Genomic DNA, 22,663 nt, shown 5'->3' on the forward strand with positions numbered 1-22,663 from the left:
TTTTTTCGTTTTAGTTTCAGAAAAGATTTGTATTTATACAGAGTGCTTTGAAAAAAGTGTCCGTTTGAACAGAAACAATAGAAATGCTGAAAACAATGGAGTTCGCATGATGGGCCAGGAGTTAGCGCTGTTGGTTGTTTCTGTATTAAAACCACGCACACACATGCATGCAGGGAATTATACTGTAATATAATACACTATAAACATTAATAGTGGAGAGTAAATGAACAGTATTATAAACGACAAAGTTGATTACTATAACACAACTATTAAACTACCAAGTCTCTGGAGATTTTGAACCCTGAGTCATGACACACTGGAGGCCAACATTGTTGTTACTGTCCACTCGCATATGTACAAAAGAATTATGTACTACCGCTTTGGTGCATCTGCGTGAATGGCAAGGATTCAGAACGCTTAGATTTTCTCCTGTTTCCACAGAGACTGGGTGAGAGCACTTTGGCTGTTTTCAAAAAAATTGCCTTCTCAGTGGCCCCGAGCAACGTTGTCATCCAAAGCCCTATTGAAATGTTTCGTTTTCACTTGAATATGTCTTTGTGTAGTCTTAGTCAAGTGAACTTGTTAAACTGTTCTTGGTAATTTCTTTATACCTTTGTCTAGTTACCCGTCTCATTGGCACTGGCATCATCAAGTGAGACCTAAAAGTAGCATTGCATTAGCCCTCACACACTTCATATGAACAGCACACATTACTGCATGCAGCCTGAATTCACAGATGCATGATCCTGTGCTGCTTGTGCGTTGTCCTCTCGGTTGTAAATCATTAGACTTGTTCAGATGGAATATTTCAGCATGTGCTTTTGGAATATAGATTCTGGAGCCAAGATATCTCACTCATTGTAGTTCAGGTACCACGTACAGACTGATGACTTAATGCTTCAAATCATCGCTTTGTTTTTGTGGATGCACAACGCCTGCAGTATAGCTCGCAAGCATCAACAGCACAATTAGTGCTGCTACAGTCTACTGTTCAGGTCTGGGTCTCTGGTATTCTGTCAGTAATAAGGAATTGTTTTTCAATAATGCTCTGCAAGATTAGCCTTTTGGATCCTCAAAGGACCGATTTAGCATTGAGGCAATTTTGTAGACACTTCTGATCCTTAACTGTATATGTTTTTCAGTATTGGTGGAAACTTTTGTTGGTAGATTTTAAATATAACAAAGGATTTTAGTCCTTCCTGACATATATCTCATTGTAAACTGAGTGAAAACATGATTCCAATCAAGTAAAATCACTGTGCAATCCATGCTTCATCATGCAAATCTTCATCATGCAAAATCTTGTGACCCACAGAACGTATGCACCTTTACACCACTACATACCTTGGACTGAAAATACTTCTATGTAGAAACAGAATCTTGAGATCAAATCTTGTTATGAAATGCTTCCATGAGCTTTCCATGCAGAACATTTTTTATTGTAAAAACGAAAACAAAAAAGAACCAAACAAAATGGTTAAGCAAGAAGTGCACCCTTCATGTGTCACCGATTTCAAGATGGTTCACGTGATCGTCGGTACAATTTTTATTGTTACCAATTTCCTTGTTAAATTACCACCGATGGAAATCAGGTAGAATATTACCCTTTTTATCTGCCTTCTTGGTATGAGATATGATCTGCAGCTGCCGCGAGCAGAGCCAGTGTGGAGGAAGCTCCATGATGAGCACATATGGTGAGGGGAAGATAAATGAGTCTTGTGAAACATGGCTGGTGACAGGCTTCTGCCTCCGGTTGTCACCTTCAGGTAGCATGGGGTTAATGGGGTGACAGAGGGAAGGATGACCCTCCTTTCTGACTTTTTCATTTCTCAGAACACAGTGGTAGACAGCTTGAGAAGTGCGACTTTCTCTGCTGTAGTAGAGCATGAATTAGACTCCCTGTACGTATATCAAAGATCTGTCCCCACACTATATTGTGTTCAGGGTAGATTGAGAATTTTTTTTTTTTTTTTAACATCTAAAAGGTGGCCACATCTGAGCTGCGGAGGCAGATGCTTTTGTCTGTTTCAATTCTTGGGAATTAGTTTTTTTTTTTCTTTCTTTCTTTTTTCCCCTGCTACACAGAGGACGAGAAGACAAGTGAGTGTGCTTTCATGCTCCAAAGGTAGTCATCAGGCGTAACTGACAGGTGGGAAGTGTGGAGAGACGGGAGAGACTCACCCCCATCAGGGGTGGAAAGAGAGTCAAAGGCGCGACGGATTCCTCCACACGTGTGCTTCATTTCCGCAGGGCGTTGACCCGAACCGCAGCAGAAGAGATGCAACTAAGCACTTCTTTTGCATGAATGTGAAATTGAAAAGTTTGAGAAACGAATGAAATGAGGGCTGGTGAGTCAACGTCCATCCTCCCCGGCTGTTTCAACGCGAGGAGGAAATTGAAGCTCATTTTGCAAGAAAAGCATGTTACTCACTTTTTTTTTTTTTTGAAAGAACAAGTCACGGCACTGAGCGCAGTCTGTGATTGGACCAGCTTGTTTGTACAATGACTAATGGCTCCAGTTGTTGGGGAGCGAACAAGAGCATTTCTGTTGCAATTTTAGAATTTCCTAGACTGAATCGATGGCGCTATCCCCACCTGACTCAGCTCATATTTGCCAGTCTGTCTACACACAGTGATGAACAAGGCGGCAGGCTTGAACGAGGAAACAGCAGGATCTTTTTTTTTTTTCATACTTTTCTTATCTCATGGGCAGTCTCTTGATTTATTTCCACTCTTATTATAGCGGAGAAAGGCTTTTTTTTTTGAAAGCATACACAATAATACAACTGAATCAGTCGTTGTCTGGGTTTTCATACAGTAGCGAGACAATCCCCTGTAATCACACTTAACTATGTTTGTGCTGTATAGTTGTGGCACAAAGTATATCAAATAGAGAAGTAAAGTAATAGGGCTGCTAAAAATAAAAATAAAAAAAACATGCAAACATAATGTACACATCAGACTAAAGGCTGCTTTTATGTTGTTGTTTTTTTTCAATGTTTAGTTGTTTTTACAGCACATTTCTACTGCCATCAGTTCTGCTTCCAGTTGCGAGAACAATTTTGCCAAACAAACCGATAAGCAGACATTTACAAGCACTAAACTGCAAACAAGAAAATTAGTAGCTGGCATAGAAAATCCAATCTATAGTAGGAGATTGTTTAAAGGAGTGAAAGAGAGCAAACCAGAGCAAACATGAGGGCGAATAGTGGAATTATTGTGGCCAGCCATGTCAAGGTAACTGATGAACGCACTTGGACTCAGACCTGATTCAAGTTTTTTGAGGCATCTCCTACCGAGTCAAATGAGAGCATACATAAACATAGTGGACCATGGTTTTAGGCAGCCATGAATCTTTTGACCAATCAATTGACCAACCACGTTGCTCTTTACTGGGCCTAATACAAACACTGAAGTCAGTTGTGCATTGCACACCCGAGACGATAATTCGCTATAAAAAGATGGATTTAGACAAAATTAGACAGTCTCGACAAGCTGCGGAATCATTCCAAATCCTCATAATATATTATATCTCACCAAGGTGTAGGGAACATTGATTGATTGATTGATAAAAAGGAGGGGTTTCCTGCCAATATATCATTTAACTTCCTGTTATTGTTGCAATGTTGAGGTTTATTGACGATGTTTGTTAGTTCTGATTCTCTTTTGTCACCACCTGAAAACACCATTAGAGCGAGTTGGCCTGCGATTGGCTGAGAGTGGAGAAGGGAGTGGGTCAGGTGAGCGTGCGGAAACTACTTGTGTGTGTGTGTGTGTCAGGCAGTTTGGAGAATGGAGGAGCGGGCCGGTTCTATTCAGTAATAAAAAGGCTTCACAGACTTGAAACTCGTCTTACTTTACAACTTCCTGCAAGACGCTGCAAGAGTGACGCACAGTGACGTGGGGAAGTAACTTTGATCTAATTACTGGTTTGTAATAGTACGCATTACTCGTTACTGAAAAAAGTAGTCACATGAGAGGAACGTGTTACCAGTATGACTGGCTCCAAGTAGGGCTATTCATTAAAATTACAATTTAATTTAAAACCCAATACATTATGAAATATTGGGCTGAAATAAAAATAAAAACCAAACGTGATCCAGTATGTTAAACAACTCAATTGTTGCTAGCTTTGTCAAAAGCTGAGGCAGACTTTGCAACATAAATAGACTGAGAGCTGATTACAACTGCAGCTTGCCTACTTAAACAGTGATTAATTACTACCTTCCAAGCTCATTTGGTAGCTATGAGTAACACACACACGCGCGCGCACACGCACGCAGTTTGTTTTCAATATGATTACATTAATGGATACACAAATGAAAGCATAATTGTTGAAGGGTCAAACTGCTGCTCACATAAGTGGCTATAGACATTTCTTTTTTCCAGTAATACAATACAACAATGCGTGCGCTGCGTTCTGGTGATTACATGCTGCTATGAAAAATGTTTCTACAAGTGTAATATTTTTCTACTTTCTCATCATTTGTTTATTTGTCGAACTGAGCACATTGGGGAAATATCATTTGCATGCACAACCTGGACTTTTAACATTGTCATTATCCATGAAAATACAAAACAAATCTTCCACAGAATCAAATCCTTTGCTGCTCTGCCACATACAGTGATGTGCTGAGATACAGGTGGCCAATAATGTCCTATTAAGTATTTTGTAATATGCCAGGATGTATCTACAGTGAATAGCAGCTGCTCTGCAAAGCGGAAATTGAATGCTGTGCTCATCAGTCATTGTTTTGCCATATGGCATATCATATGGCATATCAAATAATTCCTTATATGGATACAATATCCATGTTTTTCGAAACCTTGGGTTGTATCTCATTTCCCACATTCATATCAGCATTAAATCCCCCATAAGGAAAACAGAGGATTTATGCGATGTAAATGTTATAGCGGGAGAATTCCACTGAAATTGTCCTCATTTCCCTTTTTCCCCATCAACGGAGGATATTTATTCTCGCTCTCAACCCCGTCCTCTGGATTAGACTTTTGATTAAAGAGCCCCATATTGAGTGTTCACTCCCCTGCAGCACAAGGTTCATATGAGCTCTCGAGCCCTTTAGCCCTCGATGATGGTGTTACTGATCGACTGACCCTCATTGTCTCGCCTCATCCATCTGTCACTTTGCACCAACTGTCCTCTGACAAGCCTGACCAGGACAAATCGCTGAACAAAATATGGTGTGCCACAAGCACAAAGGGAGAAAAATGGCAACAGCTCAGGTGCGCCCTGCTCTGTCGCAGCAAGAAAAAGCGGAGCCCAGAAATAAGATCTCATTTTGCAAATGAAGTAAAAAAGGTGCTTTGTCGGAGCTGCTTTGTGGCAAAGGTCAATCGAAACGTCTTCAATCAGTTGCGAGACAAAAGAGAAAAAAGGAGAGAGGAAAAAAATGCAGCTGGTTTAAAAAAAGATATGGAGCAAAACTCTGTTACAAAGCCAAGAAGTGTTGTGTTTTTCTGTTCTACTTCACACTTAAAAGTACAATCGATTAGGGAGACATTCGCTTAAAAAGGAAGATCATCCACAAAATGATGGCCACCTGCCTGGTATTGTGCAAGTTCCTCTTTGCTGCCAAAAGGTCCTGTTGGGGCATGGACTCCTCTAGACCTCTGATGGTCTGCTGTGGTATCTGGCACCAAGATGTTAGCAGCAGGCCCTTTGAATTTCACAAGTTGTGATGTGGGCTTTTCATGGATCGGATTATGTGCAGCACATCCCACTCGATGCTCGATTGGAGTAAGATCTGAGTAATGTGGAGGCCAAGTTTACACTTCAAAGTAGTTGTTTTGTTCATTGACCCATTCCTGAACCGGTATTGCTTTGTGTCAGGACGTATTATCCTGCTGAAAGAACCCACCTCCATATGGGAATGCTATCTACATAAAAGGGCTGACATGGTCTGTTGCAGAGTTTATGTAGGAGTTACATATCAAAGTAACCCCCACATGGATGCCAGGACACAAACTTCCCTTGTAGAACACTAACCAATAAAGCATCATGTAACTTCCTCTGGCTTGTCTTCTTCACATTGTGCATCCTGTGTGTTTTACAGTGAGCAACACACACACACTTCCAACCACATGACTTTCTGTGCCGAGTGACTAAAATCTCACTGGCTGGGTCATGACTGTAGGACCATGTGCAAAGATCTTGAACCCTGAATACTCCTCAGGCTCCTTGGAGATGGGGAAAACACGGAGGGCAGATTTCACAGCACTGTATGTACACAACAATGGGAAGGTTTACGGCAGAGGAGCTGTTTAAATATATCCCAGCACACACTGGGGTCCGTGCTTAAATACTCCCTCGATCAGGCTTTGCTGCTCATGTACCCATTGTTGGGACTTTCACTATTCATTGGTTTACTAGATTTGTATTTATTTCAACACTTCTGATAGATACTGAACACTAGAGTCCAGTGACAACCAACAAAATGGCTCTTGTCAGACTTGCTCAGTTCCACACATTTAACTATTTTTCTTTTGGACAAAAGGTTCACTCTCTGACTTAATGTGTCCCACCTACTAAAATGTTCCATGATAACCTGTGTTATTGACCGCTGCTTTAAGTGGTCATAATTCAATGTCTGATTGGGGTTTTTCGGAATTCACTTTTGCATTAGATTTTAAGGAATACCTGTTGTGTAAAGGGCCCTAATTTAACTGAGTGAAATTAGAGTGAAATGTATAAATAAGCTGTTTCTTTTATTGTGCAGGTGACGGAGACCCGCACAGGTCCTCTTGGATGCAGCAATTATGACAACCTAGACTCTGTCAGCTCTGTGCTGGTTCAAAGCCCCGAAAATAAAGTTCAACTGCAAGGTTTGTGTCTTTTTCTTTTTCACTTTTTGTGACAGTCGTTAGAACTTTCTTTTTTTTGGGGGGTGGAGGATCAAGCCTCCGCCTGCAAAATTTAAGCACATGAAGCAAACAGCAGTAACTCTTTGGAATCCAAATATACAGATTTATAGATTTTATTGAGTAATTTATAAGCTCAGCCAGTGCTATGTTGCCACTACACTTTCACTGTCACTCCCCCAAGTTCACACATTGATGGCAGCACTAAACCCAGGTTGGTTTTACAGGCTTGCAAGTGATCCTTCCAGACTACTTGAGAGAAAGTTTTGTGCAGGCTGCTCTCAGCTACATTGCCTGCAATGGAGAGGGTGACTTTGTGTGCCACGGAAATGACTGCTGGTGCAGCTGCGACCCAAAGTTCCCAGAGTGCAACTGTCCCTATATGGACATCCAAGCCATGGAGGAGAGCCTGGACAGGATCACAGAGACATGGGGGTTGCTCTATAAAGAATTTGAAGAATCAGGTAAGGAAACGCCCATGAAAAATAATACATTTCTGCTTCCCCTTCTCATCACAAGGCTCATCTTAAATGCAAGAAAAGCTTGGATTTTTTAATATAAATCATTTATATGATGGGAGGTGGGGATGAATTTGAGTGTTTTATCTGCACTATTAAATCTGAGTGAGAACCCTATATGCATGTCCCTCCCTATTCCATGATTTATGGTTGAACTGTGATAGCGAGTTGAGAATCCTGGATCTTGGCACACTATCTGCATATTGCAAATTAACAACGCAGCATGACCACATGAAAAAAAAACAGGAAGAAAAAAAAAAAAAATCAACAGCGCTCAGCTCAGGTAGTTTACAATATGTCTGGAGCAGATTAATCAGCTATAAAAACCCATTAATTTCCAGTCCAGCTTTTCATATCACCGGGGAAACAGAGTTTGAATGGAAGCTCTTAGCATAATGTTTGGTTATTATTGCTGTGCTCGGTCACCCTGCCTTGGCGATTATTACTCAGGTGAAATCAAAATGGATGTCCATTTTTTTTTTTTTTTCCTACTCTTCAGATTTGCCTGAAATATCCGTAAGTGCAATTACTTTCAAAGTTTATGTTTTAATAGCCGGCCGTGAAGCAAGGCCAGAAGCGTGCCCAGAATACAGACACACCTCAAGTGTCGTAAACTTGTCCTTCAGTGAGCGATATCACAGACTTCTAACCCGCCGTTTTATCGCCGTAAGAAGACGCCAGAAGGTTCATCCGCTGCCTCGGAGAGACGATGAGGAAAAGTGACTCCTATTGCTAACTTTGATGGATACACTCGGCTCATATGAACTGTGGTGTCAAGTCATGCGTGCATTGTATAGCTTTGAGCCTGACTTGAACCTATTTTTAGCCTGATTTGAATCACATCATTGGGATGATTGTACTTTGCTCTTGTGTCGTTACCTGTGCTGCACCCATCCATTACAGGGCCAAGATAAATGTGCTGCTTCAACAAGAAGCCAGGAGTTTGTTTTTTTTTTACCACTGTGGAATTGGTGACAAGATGACTAAGTGGTCAAGGACTCTGAGGATGACTTTATTTCTATTAAACTGTGAAATTCATTTCAAATCAGCAATGTGTAGATGTTAAAAAGTCAAAATCTAAATGATTGAAATTGTCTAATAGTCTATGGGCCAAAAGAAGCATAGCAGTAGGAGTCCAAAGCATACACAACAAACACACATCACACAAGCATCTTGCTCACCCTTTCTCCAAACTACTAATACTGCCACATATAACACAATGCACAAGAGACTTGTAAATTGGATATCATTACTAAAAGCAAGCCTATCAACAGAGGAATTTCCCATTACTACAAATTAAAAAGGTGAGTAGGTTGTTCATAACATAAAGAAAGAATGCTCGATGGATTCAACTTCAACAGTGATCTCAGTACCTAAAATCGATTTGCAGCCCAAATACCTCCCAATTTCCAGAGTAGTGTCTGGTGCAAGGACATTTGACACATGGACAGGTGGATGTCGGGGACATAACCTGCAACCCTGCAATTGAGCTTTACCAACTGAGCCACAGCTGGATTATAACATAAAGTCCTGAATCAAGGAAAAAACATTAAAAAAAAAAAAGTTTCACATTCTTATGGAAGGTCAAGAAAGATTCGAGGGCAAGGTACATTTTACCCAGCCTTCTCTGCATAGCACACTTTGTCTGTGATTAATCAGATTGGGTTAAATTGTGAAACATGTTGTGTTTGTCCTGCAGCTCAAGAACCAAGAGGGACACAATTTGCCTTTTCCATTAAAATAGTTCCCATAATTAAAAAAAATCCTCGTGGCAAATTGTCTCGATCACAATTTAAGCCCTCTGGTAGTGGTGATACCTTGTTTGTGGCCTTGACAATGATCGCTGTCATAATGTCACACTTTAGTTGAAGCTTATTCTAGCCAGAGGTGGGAATTAACAAAGTAACTATCCTGTCCATTTCCTGTTCAAAAGGCCATATTTAATAACTTTTTTTTTTTTTTTAACACCAACTAATAAATTCATAAAAGTGGTGCTGGACATCGGTGTTGTTTGTGCAAGATTTTAAGAATATAGAAGAATTCAAAGAAATAGTGGATGCTGCCATTGAGCTCTTATAATAAAATGAATATTTTGACTTGGTCAATTATACTTTTTCCACATGAATCGCTGCTGTGTAAACAGGGACTTATTGTCAAAGTTTTATTCAAACCAAGATATAAAATGTACAGTAGAACACATTGCAAAAATATATTGAAATGAGTGAATCATGTCGTCGTGAGCAGCAGTGGTAATGTCCCACAGCTATAAAAAATCCTGTTTGCAGGATGGAGTCAAGGCACCAAACTGACAAATTCCTCTCTCCTGTAGAGCAGTCAGCGGGGAGAATCTGGGAAATACAAGGTGGGGCAATCAGGAGAGTTCTTTCAGATGTAGTTCATCCTCAATCCGGAGACACTCTTGTCCTTCCTAATTCTACCTCCTCTACAACGCGCTGCACAGAGTGTGGGGATTTGTCACTACAAAATCCAATGTCAAACCACATGATTAAATGCAGGTTTTTTTTTTTTTTTTTCATTTTCTGATAAAGCCTATTGCTATATTAAATTATTTTAGATAACAGCTGTGGCAGCCCACACCTGTGTTAATGAAGTGCTTCAAAATGTCTCCAGGACAAACTGTGCAGCTTTCTGCTCTGACCTCTGTGTTGCATATGCATTCAACTTTGTGTGACACAGTTTTGTTCTTTAACCTCTTAAACGGTCTGGTTATGTTCAACAGTCAACGGGTGCAGCAACCAGTAAGGTACAATTGTCAATACCCTAATAGTGTTGGCAATTTTAAATTGTGTTTAAATTGTTGGCTGCAGTAATGACATTTTCAATTGATTTTGTGTAATGGTGTTTCCATGATGCACGATGCAGCCAACATTGTAATCCAACTTCTATACTGCTTTAAAGTGTTCAGGGATGCACCCTGGATAGGTAAACAAGCCATCACACCAATAATGCAATAGCTTGTTAATTATTGACAAAATATTAAAACAATAATAGCTGATTTATTTCATCAAGCCATCCTCAAACTAATATGTTATTGGCAGGCGACGTTAGTTAATGACAATGTTTAAACTTCCTTCTTATAGGGCATTTGCAAACAACTTCAGTCGCTTTAATACATTATTGGGTGAAGCAAGAATTTATTTCTCTCCTAATGCATTTTCCACAGAATGTGCCTCTCCTTGCCGTTTTAGTGCCTCATAGTTACATTAGATTAGTTTGCATGTGCATGAGACCATAATTGAATGTTGTTTGTTGTGTGTTTCAACCAGCTTCGAATTAATGCTCAGGTTAAGGGGAATTTAAAGCGAAGTAGCTATTTGCTGCTAACAATCCTTCTTGACATTCCAAGAGCATGCTGATGCTTTGTTTTTGTTTTTTTTCCACCATTGCTTTTTCAGGATAAAACATAAACAACAATGCAAACCACAACACAGTAACATTTGGGCAGTACAGTATTGACAAAGCAAAAGTAAATAAATAAATACATACATTTGGTATGATAAGTACTAAACAATACAAAAATTATAATTATGAAATTAATACAGTTATTTACAAAATATAATTCTATAATTTTTCACTTTGCGACTTGATATTTCACAAAGGCACTTAAGATTATCTGAGAGGTCCAGCTCTTATATATATATATAAAAAAAGGGGGGGATCTTATTAAACTTTATCAAGAAGCCATTCTTCATTTGTGGTTTTCCATATCGACACACTTAAGGATTTATCTTATTCAAACAGCATGAGATGGGGCTCTTGACGCTTTTCAATTAAACATGGGGCATGCAAGGTAAAGGAATAAAGGGTACCTCCAGAGAGGAGAGTGGCCTCGTAGATAACAACACAACTATTGTAGTAAAAGCTTTATTTTATCAGTAACGAGCACTGACCCAAAGAATTGTTCCAATAGGACAGCGAAACGGCAGAATTTACGAACACGTAACACATGCAAGGTGCATGACGTAGACCTTGCTTCCAAAGGATTGTCAGCTGCCTGGGGACGGGTCTGTGCGAATGGGTGACTGTGATTAATGATGTAAAGCACTTTGGGACTGCTCACGAAGTTGAAAAGCACTGCATGAGTTATAAGCTATATATAATCATTTCGATTTTGAGAGAGCTTAACCTCCGTGAGATAGGTGCAATGCTCAACTTTGTACTTGAATCAATCAGCGTTTCACACCGCTCCTCCCAGAGTTTCTCCTCGATCGCCTCTCGAAGGTCTGTCTCGACTGCCCGACTTCATCCATGTGTTTTCTGTGTGGTTTACAGACGAATTCAAGGCCTTCTATGGGAGGCTGCCTCAGAACTATTTCCTCAATGTGTCCACTATACAACACTTGTGGTCCCAGGACAGCCTGTTTCAGTGGCGCTACGAACAGCTGGAGAACAGCATGCGGCTCCTCTCCAGACGAGCCCAGAGAGTCATCTTCAAGCTCTTCAGCCTCAGTAAAAGGTGTCACAGACAACCCCAAGTCCGCATACCCAGAGAACGGTGAGCAAGCAACTACACTTTTTTAATTCAATTCAATGCGATTTTTATTTTTTATTTTAATAGCACCCACGCAGACATTTCAGCGCGGTTTCATAGCAAAAAATATATCGGCAATCTCACACGAGCAAGCAGAGGAGACGGTGGGAATGAAAAGATTTTTGTTTGAAGAGGAAGAAATCTGCAGAACAAGGCTCGGAGGTGGAGATATTTGTGTAGAACCAGGCACACAGTTCATAGATTTGTTGGTGTTCTAGTTGGGGTTGGGGATTAAAAAAAAGAGAAAAAGATAGGACTAAGACAGATTACTGGGTGTGAGTCAAATCTGGTTCGGGTAGTAGTCTACATTGCTTTGCGGAATATATTTATTCGTTTTTGTTTTTTTGGGGGGGTATAACTCAACGATTATTGACAATTTTGATAGCTTTCATATGTTTAAATCCTAATTAAGAACTTTGAATCCCTTTATCTGATTGTGGCACTTTCATGACATTTTATATAACCTTTAATAGGTTTATTTTTGGCCTCTTCTCCCCTCAGAGTCTGTTGCTTATCCCACAGGAGAAAAGCATAAAGGTTAAGTTAATACATAGATTCACACAATGGGATGGTTCTTTGTATTTCAAAGGTTACGCTAATATAGAGAACCATGCAACTGAGCATCTTCAGTTCAGGTATTTGCAATTCACCTATATAATATTGACACTAAAGAAGTAATTTTATAGTTACTTCTTTTAAATGATAAAAGTTGAAGTGGGCTTTCATCAACAAATCGTTTTTCACCCGGAATTCTTTCTACTACCTGCTCCGACGGTGATCTTCAACAGGAGTCCACAAATCTATGTTTCAATCAATAACTCAATCAAACACTTCATCCAATTTTAATGGAATCATAAAATCCTCATTTGATTTCACTGGACTTGATCTCCCATGAAATCTCCTGAAATGTCTCCACACCGAGGTTTATGGCTGCAATAAAAATAAAAAAAAGAGTTGTTATGAAATGCCACAATTTGATAAGTCTGAATTTGAGTTGGAAGGAGAACAAAAAAATAATAATAATAATTTCCCAATTTGTGGCTCCATTTCAAGTCAGCCAATCAAGTTAATAGATCGTTACACAGCGATTTTACACTCTTTGTGGAGGTTAAACTAAAAATATTGGGTTCTTTTTTTACTGAAGTCTCTGTGCTACAATCGATTTCAACACTGAATTATAGATTTGTTCTCTCATCTGTATTATTTCATTGCAGTATTTCTCAGAATAACCAACAGGTTTGTCTTAGTTTCTCTGAGTGAGTGAGTTGGGGAGTTTTTTTTAGATTCATCAGCAGAAAAAGAAAATAGTGTTTAGCCTTTAATCCGAATCCAGTTTTGTTTTGGAATGAACGAATGCTGAAAAAAAGCATCTACCTGACCCCAAATGTTTCCTGCTTCTTCACCTGCAAGAGGTCGTTCAATGTTCTAAAAACCATTCACGGAGAATGAATGCACAAACAAACACTCACAGTAACTTTATGTCTTACATTTTATAGATATAACTACTGTGTGTGACAGTTGTTACTCAGGAAGTGGACTCAAAGGGAGCCATCACAGAGAAAAGTAGATTCAATTGTCAAATCATTGCTCTTTACCCACAGAGCAGACACTTAAAAGAGAGTCTGGCAGCAGCAGAATCGCAGAAAAGTGTTTCAAGGTCAAATATGAGGAGGAAAAGAAAGGCTGCAAAGCTCAAGTGACAACCCCCCCCACCCCCCCCTTAACAAAAACGGAGACAATCTGGCAGCATGGAGGTAGAAAGCAGGACTTTAAATACATGAGTGGCTGAATAATGAACGAAGAACAGGTGGCAGCAGAAATTGGAGTGGAAACCAACTCAAAAAGGAAGTACACACTAAATGCAAGAAAAAACAACACGCACTCATGAAAAGAGAAAAACTGAGGGCTCACACTGCTGACTTTCTATACATTAATCAGTCTGTGTATTAACCGAGGTGAAATGTATTATATAAATAATTCAAGGTGCTTAACAGACAGAAGGTGATTAGGGGGAAAAAATACTCTAGCTGAGAAAACAGTAAGTACGAGACAAGAATAAAAAGCATTAAAAAAAAAGGCTCAATAAGAATAAATATATTAAAATTAGTTGCAATAACAGTAATACAAATAAATTATTAAAATGTTATAAATGAAAATGGCCATGCAAAGCTGGTCTTATACAACAGCAAAAGTCAATTTTCTGGGCAAATATAGACTAAAGCATTAAATGATTAAAAGTTACTAGGACAAATAAAGCACTGAAATAGCTCGTTTACTTCGAAGAAGTCTGTCTTAAGTTTTATTTAAATGTTTTAACATTTGCAGTTGCACTCGGGAAGCCCTTGAATCTTGCAGCCTCACTAAAGGTCCCGGTGTGACATTTTGAAACCGTTAGCCAAGGGTCTGAGGGAACAACCTGGCTCAAACTCTGTGACTATGTGGATTAAATGTCCTTCTGAAAGGCTAGGAAGTGCATTAAATCAACAGATTTTACAATACTAAAACTCCCTGGAGGTAACAGTTTAGAGTTTTGATCTGGTTGCAGTCGAGTTCATTGCTTATGTTTTTATATATATCATATTTTGAGTATCCCAATATTTAATTCTCATAATGTTGTTGGTATTTCAAATATCTCCCTATGTTGTCTGTTTGCATAGTTACAGAAAAAAAAGAAACATTTTTGACCAACTGCTTGAAAATGCATCCTTTCTGTTTCCGTTAGAGAAAAGTTTCACGTTTGCACGGCAACATGTTGAAAGCGACATCTGTTAATGTGGAGAACCATTGAAAACGATGTCGTTTTCATGTAGGGCACCGAGTGGGAGCTTGTTGGTCGTTGTAATAAAACCACACACATGCAAAAAGAGAACAACTTGCCATAAACATTAACAACGGTGAGTACACAGACATGTCCTATGGACAGACCACCATTATCCATCCACTTGCTCACGTGCAGAGGAATGATTTGCCATGACCATGGTTGCCATGCACAGTAGCAGCGTTTCAGAAAAGCAAAGGAGTCAGTGCGATTTGAAAAAGCTGAGTTTTCCCCTCGAGTGGGAGCATTTTTAATCGACACCCAAAACATTGTGAAAGCTTTCAATTTTCACTTGAATACGTCGTGTAAACACAGTGCAAGCCTTTGCAGATCTTTTTTTTTTTCCATCATACCAATCAATAGATTGGCCATTTCAGTTGTTTGATGTATTTTCCGATGAAGACCACTTTCAGATCGCATAGTTTTTGAAAAGACCAAATAAAAGATTACCTCTGGATATCTTTATCCTCCAAAAAGGGTGCTTTGCAAAGGTTATGAATCCCACCGTCACTGTCAGTCACACGGCACTCGCGGCAGCAGTAATGGCGGCAACGGCGCATAAATCACGTGTCAGATTAATCTATACAGCGCACTCTGTTTAATGTCCCTCGTCTTTTTTTCTGTTATACCTTCGTTATACATTCTGTGTCTCTGAAACCCCCCCGTTGTTCTTATTCTCTTCCCTTTGACAAAAAATACATTAATCGCTGATCTATGCGGCGACTGGTCCTACTCTCGTCCCAGAGAGCGTCATCACCTCCATCCGGGCCGTGTTTATCCATTTTACTGCCGCCACATCAGCCGTGGAGCTTTCTGCTTTGTTTTCTCTCATCATAAGGAATCTCCAAAGGAAAGATATTGGGAATGCGGCGTTTGCCTACAAGAGAAAAGCGGAAGCTCTTGAGAAGAAGAAGAAAAAAAAAAAAAAACCTTCACCCTCTCTTTAACATCCTGTTCGTGGTACTTCAGATAGATGAGAGATGCGCAATGGATTCTGCATCCCGGGGGCTACTTTTTCAGCCACGCTGACAATTATGAACAGTCGAGACGGCTCTCAGCTCAGCTTTTGTTTGGCGGGTAATGATAAGACAGCACAGTAACACTCTGTGCTGAAACTTTTGCTATTAGGCATAATGATGCACATTGTCATTCCAGTGATGTTTTCAGTCCTGCTTTAATCAGCTTAGAAAATGCCTTTCTTATGCATAGTCTCTCAGAAAAAGGTGCCGTTTTTTTTTTTTATGTTCTCTTCACACCTACATCAAAGTTGTGAGCGCTGAGCTGGAGAAGTCCTCTCATCTTTCTCTGACAACTTATAGAGTGCAATTAAGATTAGGCTTTAAAGGTGTTGAATAGCTCTTTAATGGCCCTTTCAAGGTATTCTATAGATTTTACCAATTTTGTCCCGACAACCTCTCTGTTTTAATCACATCTATTGGGTGTGGGGGCGAGGGGGGGGGTGTTAAAAGTATAATTGGTGCACTTCATACGTTTGGCCTTTTCTTCTGTCACATCCTTCATATCGATTACTTTTTTGCTGCCCGCTTTAGTACTGACTGACTAGTTGACTTCTCTGAGGAAAAAAATGTCAATAATAGCATGATAACACTTTATAGCAGTGGTTAATAACGAGTAAATCGATAGTTAACTGCACCTTGGACAATAGATATTTTATCTTTAACAGGCAATCAGTTAAAGGTTATTGCCCATTATTAAAAATGCTTTAATTGGCTTTTGGTCCAATGGAAAGGCACCACTCAGTGTGCCGAGTGCTAATTACAGAGGCTACATCAAACAGTAATTCAGAAATCATCAAACTATATGAAAATATCTCTTGCTTTGTCTTTCTTATTATTATATCATATTATTAGATTTATTCGTAAAGAGACAATATGGCTCTTCAAAAACATGGTTAACTTTGTAATCAAACCGAAGACGGTAATGATTATTACAGTGATTTCCACATAGTCATTTGCAAATTGCATCGGAGATTTTGCTAGTATTGAATGCTGGATGCTGTTTAATAAGTAATTATGATAAACAATAGTTGCAAGTCAATTCTTTTTAAAGTATATGTATTTATAATCAACATTGATGGCAATTCATCTGCAGAAACTACCCCTATTTGAACTGTTTTTGTATTTGCAGTTCTTGCATTCTTCCATAAATATGTCTTTTAGAAGTTTCCTGTTGCATGCTTGGAGACGGGACACAAGAGTCATACTGCATAGTGTGTTAACCACTGTGCATGTCAGCTGTGTACACACATGGCAAACATCTAGAATCTTACTTCCAATTCAAAGATTGTCAAGTGATATCAAAATTGTTCCCAGCATTCACGTTGTCTTGTTATTAATATACAGTCTCGTAAAATAAATTAGTCCTGCCAATACTTAATTTTTTACATTTTAGACAACTATAGCATGAGAAATATTGTGCCATTATAGACTGGGAATCAAATAAAATGTTGAACAATGAATTATTGCAATGTTACATACAAATTCAATTATGGATTTAAAAGTAGTGAGTGTGAATTTTTATCCGGAAGATATTGAAATATAAACAAAAATGCAATACAATTAACTTCCAAGGGCAACAGTTACAATTGCTTGTGATAACGCTTTAAATTGCTGCACCTTAAGCCCGCCAAATATACTCCTGTTGATTTGAGACGTATCGTGACGCCGACCTCAAGGCAGTACTGGGGAAACTTACTGCAGGCACAAGTTTTCTGGACTGCTCCAAACCTTTGTGCTTGACACTACCCACCACCCCTTTCATGTGAGCTAGAACAATGGATTGGGGGCATTATCGCTCAACGTTATGTTTTTTCTGAACCTTGGTAAGGTTCTTTTTCTGACTTAAATGGAGCAAATCCCTACAGTCATGTTGCAAACTGTGCTTCCTTTTACACAAGCGAGTAGCTTTTCTTTTTTTTTTAAGTCACACAATGAGAAATGGCTTCATCGTAGCATGTCGTCTTCCTTTGAAAAGAAAATGTTTGAATTCAAAAATGGATAAAGAGAGAATTGAAGTAAAATTGGTATTGATTTTGTTAAAATGCTCTTTAAAGATGGGCTTTAATGCAATTGTCATGAACACAGAAAAAAAAGTAATGACAGGAGGTAAAACCATGAGTGTATTAAATGTGATTGTTGCAGACTTCAAATAGTCACAATGACTTTCAAGATAAGAACTTTTGAGGACACCTCAATGATGTTTTGTCTTGTCTGCTGTTTTGAGAGTTTCAATATTAAATATTAAAATGCAGTTATTTGATGTATTTGCTTGTGTGCTGCTTAATACATAGCTTTAATTACAGAAAAATTGGGATAGATTTGATTCCTTTCCTCGAAGGTAGGGATAACTAATCGGAAGTTAGGGATACATGGACCACAAAGTCGGTACACCCATTTGCATTTACAAATCGTGCATTGTGTGTATCAGCTATAACTGTTTCCCAGAAGAAACAGTTAACCTTTGTGGAACGCTGTAGACCCCTGATGGTCTGAAGACAAATGCTGGCAGACAAACGTAATTTTACGAACACATAGAAGAAGAAAACTTCGATAATATATATATTGATTTTTTTTCTTTTTCTTTTATTTTATATTTTTTTGAAATAGTGTATTATTTACAAATGGAAACTTATTTCAGGGTGAATCTGACACTGCTTCATTTTTATCTTGGAACTTACTGATAATGTTAAAAGTAGACAAGTTAAACAAAGGGAGCAGTTCATCCTTTAGACTTTGAATAAAACCTAAAGTATCTAAGAGACACAATGTGGAGAAAATGTATGTTGCCACTGAGATGCAAAGCAGCTGGCAACAGTTCATCTTCCTTGTGATTCTACTCCTCTTCCACCTCCTCCTCTTTCCCCTTCCTCTTTCTGCTTTTCCTCCTCTCCTACCTCCTCCTACTCATCCTTTTCTTTCTCCTCTTCCTCATCCCCCTCATCCTCCTCCCCTTCCTGCTGTGTGCCAGTGATAAAGACACCACAACCAATCATCCAGCAGGTGTCGTGACCAATCAGTAAATTACGTTCACACTGCCGTCGTCTGCTTGTGAAACGGGGAAAGAGTCACACAAAAGGCAAAAATCGCCCCAACTCTCCAACAGAATCTGACCATGGTCTTCACAGCGTATTTCCTCAAGCCTGCTCATTCTCCAGAAAGTTTCTCATCGTGGATTTCTGGATTTCGTGGGGCTTATTGATCAAATTTGCTTTTATCAATAAGCCCCACACTCGGGTTCCAGATCCAACAACAACTTGATTAACAACTCAAGGGTGTCGTTCTTCTTTCTTTCTTTTTTATCAGAATCCACACCTCTATATTTACTTTATTATTTTCAAAACTTTCTGCTCCTTGCAATCCGGTAGTGAGAAGACACAGATTTACAGCAGTGGTTCAGAGGGAGAGTGGTGGAGAGCAGCGGGACTATACGAAATCACACCGGGAAGCGAACACTGCAGTCTTGTCTTGGCGACCGCTTCGCTCTGCTGAAGATGCTGGAGGTGAAACGCTTTACCCACAGGTAGCGAGTGATGGAAAGGAAGCGTGCCTTTTGGTTCATTTCCCATGACCGCTTTTTTCCATTAGAGGGTTTTTGATATTCAAATGAAAGATTTTGTGAACTTAAGCTCGGTTCCCCACCGCCGTGCACACAATGAGATTGTGATATAGTGGAAAATGCCCCGAATGTAATCCAGCAAACATTTTAAGATTACCATACATTTTTTTTTAACCTCAATACACCCTCATCAAAGAAGATTTTTTTTTTGCCCTTGAAAAAAAAAAAATCCAAAAGCATATGCTGCGCATTTCTTCTCCTTAGTAAGCAAAGCGGATAAGAGGCATAAAGGGATCACAGTAGAGGAAGCGCTACAGACGGGAATCAAGCTGCATTCCACATGAGGGAATTGTATGTGTGTGTCTGCGAGTAAGTTACCCTACGGCTGCAGTTTCACTTCGAATATTTATGTCAAAAACTGATCAAAGCCTGTATTCTCTGTTTCTTTTCTATCACTCACTTACTTGTTTTTTTAAACATTCCTTGTGCTGATATTCTTATCATGTGCAGCCAACTTTAATAGAGCACACGCACGCACGCACACGCGCGCGCGCGCGCACGCACGCGCGCACGCACACACGCACACACGCACACACGCACACACGCACACACACACACACACACACACACACACACACACACACACACACACACACACACACACGATCTTAAGCTGGAGTGACTACATGAGCTCAGGGAATTACTTTCAAGTAATTCTAATGATGTTCTCAGACTGTGAAACCTTGTTGATAACCAAGAAATAGTAGTTGTTTGAAATAAGACTCTCAATGTATAAAATCCATGCAGGGCAGCCGTTTTCGATTTCAAATATCACCTCTTTGGTAATAAATAACATTTTGAAGCGACGTGGTTTTTAAATTTAATTTTAACAATGCTTAAACACAGGTTTTGTGACACACAAATGGCATAAACCATGTTCGCTGAAATGATCTCACAGCGTGTCTTATATTTTTAACAAGCAAGCTGTCTGCCGACCCAGACAGGTGTCCAAGGCTCAATAAAGTGTTTCCCTATTAAACCGGCACATCTTTAAAAACCTGCTCATTAACTATTCCCCACTTGCTTCCCTCTTCTCTTTCCCGTTTCGTTGCAGGCCTCAGTCATACTGGCTGAGTCACTTCCAGTCTCTGCTGTATTGCTCGGAGAACAACCAGCTCGGCGCATTCTCAGAGGAGCTCCACAGCTGCAGCTGCCGATACGAGCACAGCCCCTGTCAGCTGCCTCCACCCTGCACCGTTGGCGAAGGTTCGGCCTGTGCGGCCTGTGCGCCGGACAACCACACCCGCTGCGGGAGCTGCAACCCTGGTTTTGCGCTCTTGCAAGGAGCCTGCAGGCCGATGGTGGCAGACTCGACGGAAAACTACCTTGGATTCGAGACAGATCTCCAGGATTTGGAGCTGGGCTACCTGCTGCAGAGAGCCGACCGCAGGCTCGAGGTATTTAAATCTGTGTAGCCTCTGATCAATCACGAGATGATAGCTGCAGGTTAAACTGTCAGTCACAGCAGGAACACCATGCAGTGGAGTAATTCAGCATCATTTCCTGTTATGAAATGTGTGTGTTTTAGTCGCCATTTCAAGTTTTAACCTGTTCCAATGTTTGGAAAAAGGATGACAAATGTGCCAAGCTTTGGTTGCATTGCCACAACATTGGTAGTCATATAGAGCTATTTAAACTAAACTGAGAGTTTTACCTTTGCGACTAATGATACAGTGAAGTTTATAAAACGTAAATGTATTAAATTATTGTGATGCACTGGTATTGCACTATGTATTGGTGGAGGGGTTACAATCTCTATAAATTGCCACTCTTTGTTATCTGGGTGTAGGATAGACGTTGATATTGACACAAATTGAGAAAAATTAAAGAAATTATTTAATAAAAATATATTATTGTGTGTGATTTGTAACGATAAAACAATATAATGGGGTAGGATTAAAAAAAGTTCTGCCTCCCCCCTTTTTGAACATGTAACACAGTGTGTGTCAACTGATCTCTGAATTACTCATTTGAATGAGTGACTTTTTTTTGTTTTGTTTGTTTCTTGTTTTATTTCTGTTCTATGTTTGGAAATTAATTAATTAATTTAAATTTAAAACATTTCGCTACGAAGAAAAGGACATTTTGACCCACACTCAGTCCCTCTCAGTTTCCCTGTATCATTGCCCAATTGCAGACCTCATACAATGACCACCACACTCTTGCTTTTAAACATATTTGCTTGATTGCAAACCTTTAGAACAATGCAACCAAATAATCCATCTTATTAAGACTTTCTGGGGGTTTTTTTAGGCAAAAGAAATGATGGTGTTTTTCCATCCAACAGGTTCATGCGATCTTCATCAGCAATGACATGCGACTCAACAGCTGGTTTGACCCGTCATGGAGGAAACGAATGCTATTGACACTAAAGAGTAATAAGTATAAGTCCAACATGGTCCATATGCTGCTCGGAATATCCCTTCAGATCTGCCTTACAAAGAATAGCACCTTGGAGCCTGTCCTTACTCTCTACATCAACCCTTTTGGAGGGAGCCACTCAGAAAGCTGGTATATCCCCGCCAATGAGAACGGCTTTCCTGACTGGCAGGCCACCAAGCTGGACCTCCCCTTTGAATGTTATAACTGGACTCTGACATTAGGGAACAAGTGGAAGACGTTCTTCGAAACGATCCACATCTACCTTCGGAGCAGAATAAAGACTCAGGACGGAGTGAATGACAGTGTTTACTACGAGCCTTTAGAAATAACTGATCCCACCCGGAACTTGGGCTACATGAAAATCAACAGCATCCAAGTGTTTGGCTACAGCATGCACTTTGATCCGGAGGCAATCCGGGACCTGATTCTGCAGCTGGATTATCCGTACACCCAAGGTTCACAGGACACGGCCATGCTGCAGCTCTTGGAAATACGGGACCGGGTGAACCGGCTCTCCCCTCCGGGTCAACAGAGGTTGGACCTCTTTGCCTGTCTTCTCAGGCACAGACTCAAACTGACCGCCAGCGAAGTGGTTCGCATCCATGCATCCTTACAGGCCTTCAGTTCACGTCTGCCCAATTCTGTGGATTATGAGACCACCAAGCTGTGCAGTTAACAGCTGCTCGAAGGGAGTGCTGGACTGTAAATGAACACAAGGACAATTCTTGGACATATGAATTGTGCCCTTTGTGGCGCTTACATTTGTGCTTGGTCTCTATGGATTAACAGACTGTAGTTAATCACAAGACAACCAGCTGTGGACAGCTGAAGAATGTACTCATCTGGTTGGGGTTGTTTTTTTTTTGTTGTCGTTTTTTT

At 39.9% G+C, this 22,663-nt stretch overlaps 1 protein-coding gene across 1 annotated transcript in view; it reads left to right on the top strand.

Moving 5' to 3' along the window:
• LOC308137748 (BMP/retinoic acid-inducible neural-specific protein 3-like) overlaps nt 1-22,460 on the top strand; it is a gene marked incomplete at both ends in the record, with an annotated part of 42,004 nt that extends 19,544 nt beyond the window's left edge. Inside the window, 5 exons of the mRNA XM_080506557.1 lie at nt 6,738-6,843; nt 7,107-7,343; nt 11,691-11,913; nt 20,457-20,799; nt 21,690-22,460. Of these exons, the coding sequence (XP_080362683.1) occupies nt 6,738-6,843; nt 7,107-7,343; nt 11,691-11,913; nt 20,457-20,799; nt 21,690-22,460 (1,680 nt within the window). The remainder of the gene's footprint in view (nt 1-6,737; nt 6,844-7,106; nt 7,344-11,690; nt 11,914-20,456; nt 20,800-21,689) is intronic.
• Between the last annotated feature and the right edge of the window lie 203 nt (nt 22,461-22,663).

This window comes from Blennius ocellaris (assembly GCF_963422515.1).
Source record: "Blennius ocellaris genome assembly, chromosome: 12".
Taxonomy (NCBI): Eukaryota; Metazoa; Chordata; class Actinopteri; order Blenniiformes; family Blenniidae; genus Blennius; species Blennius ocellaris.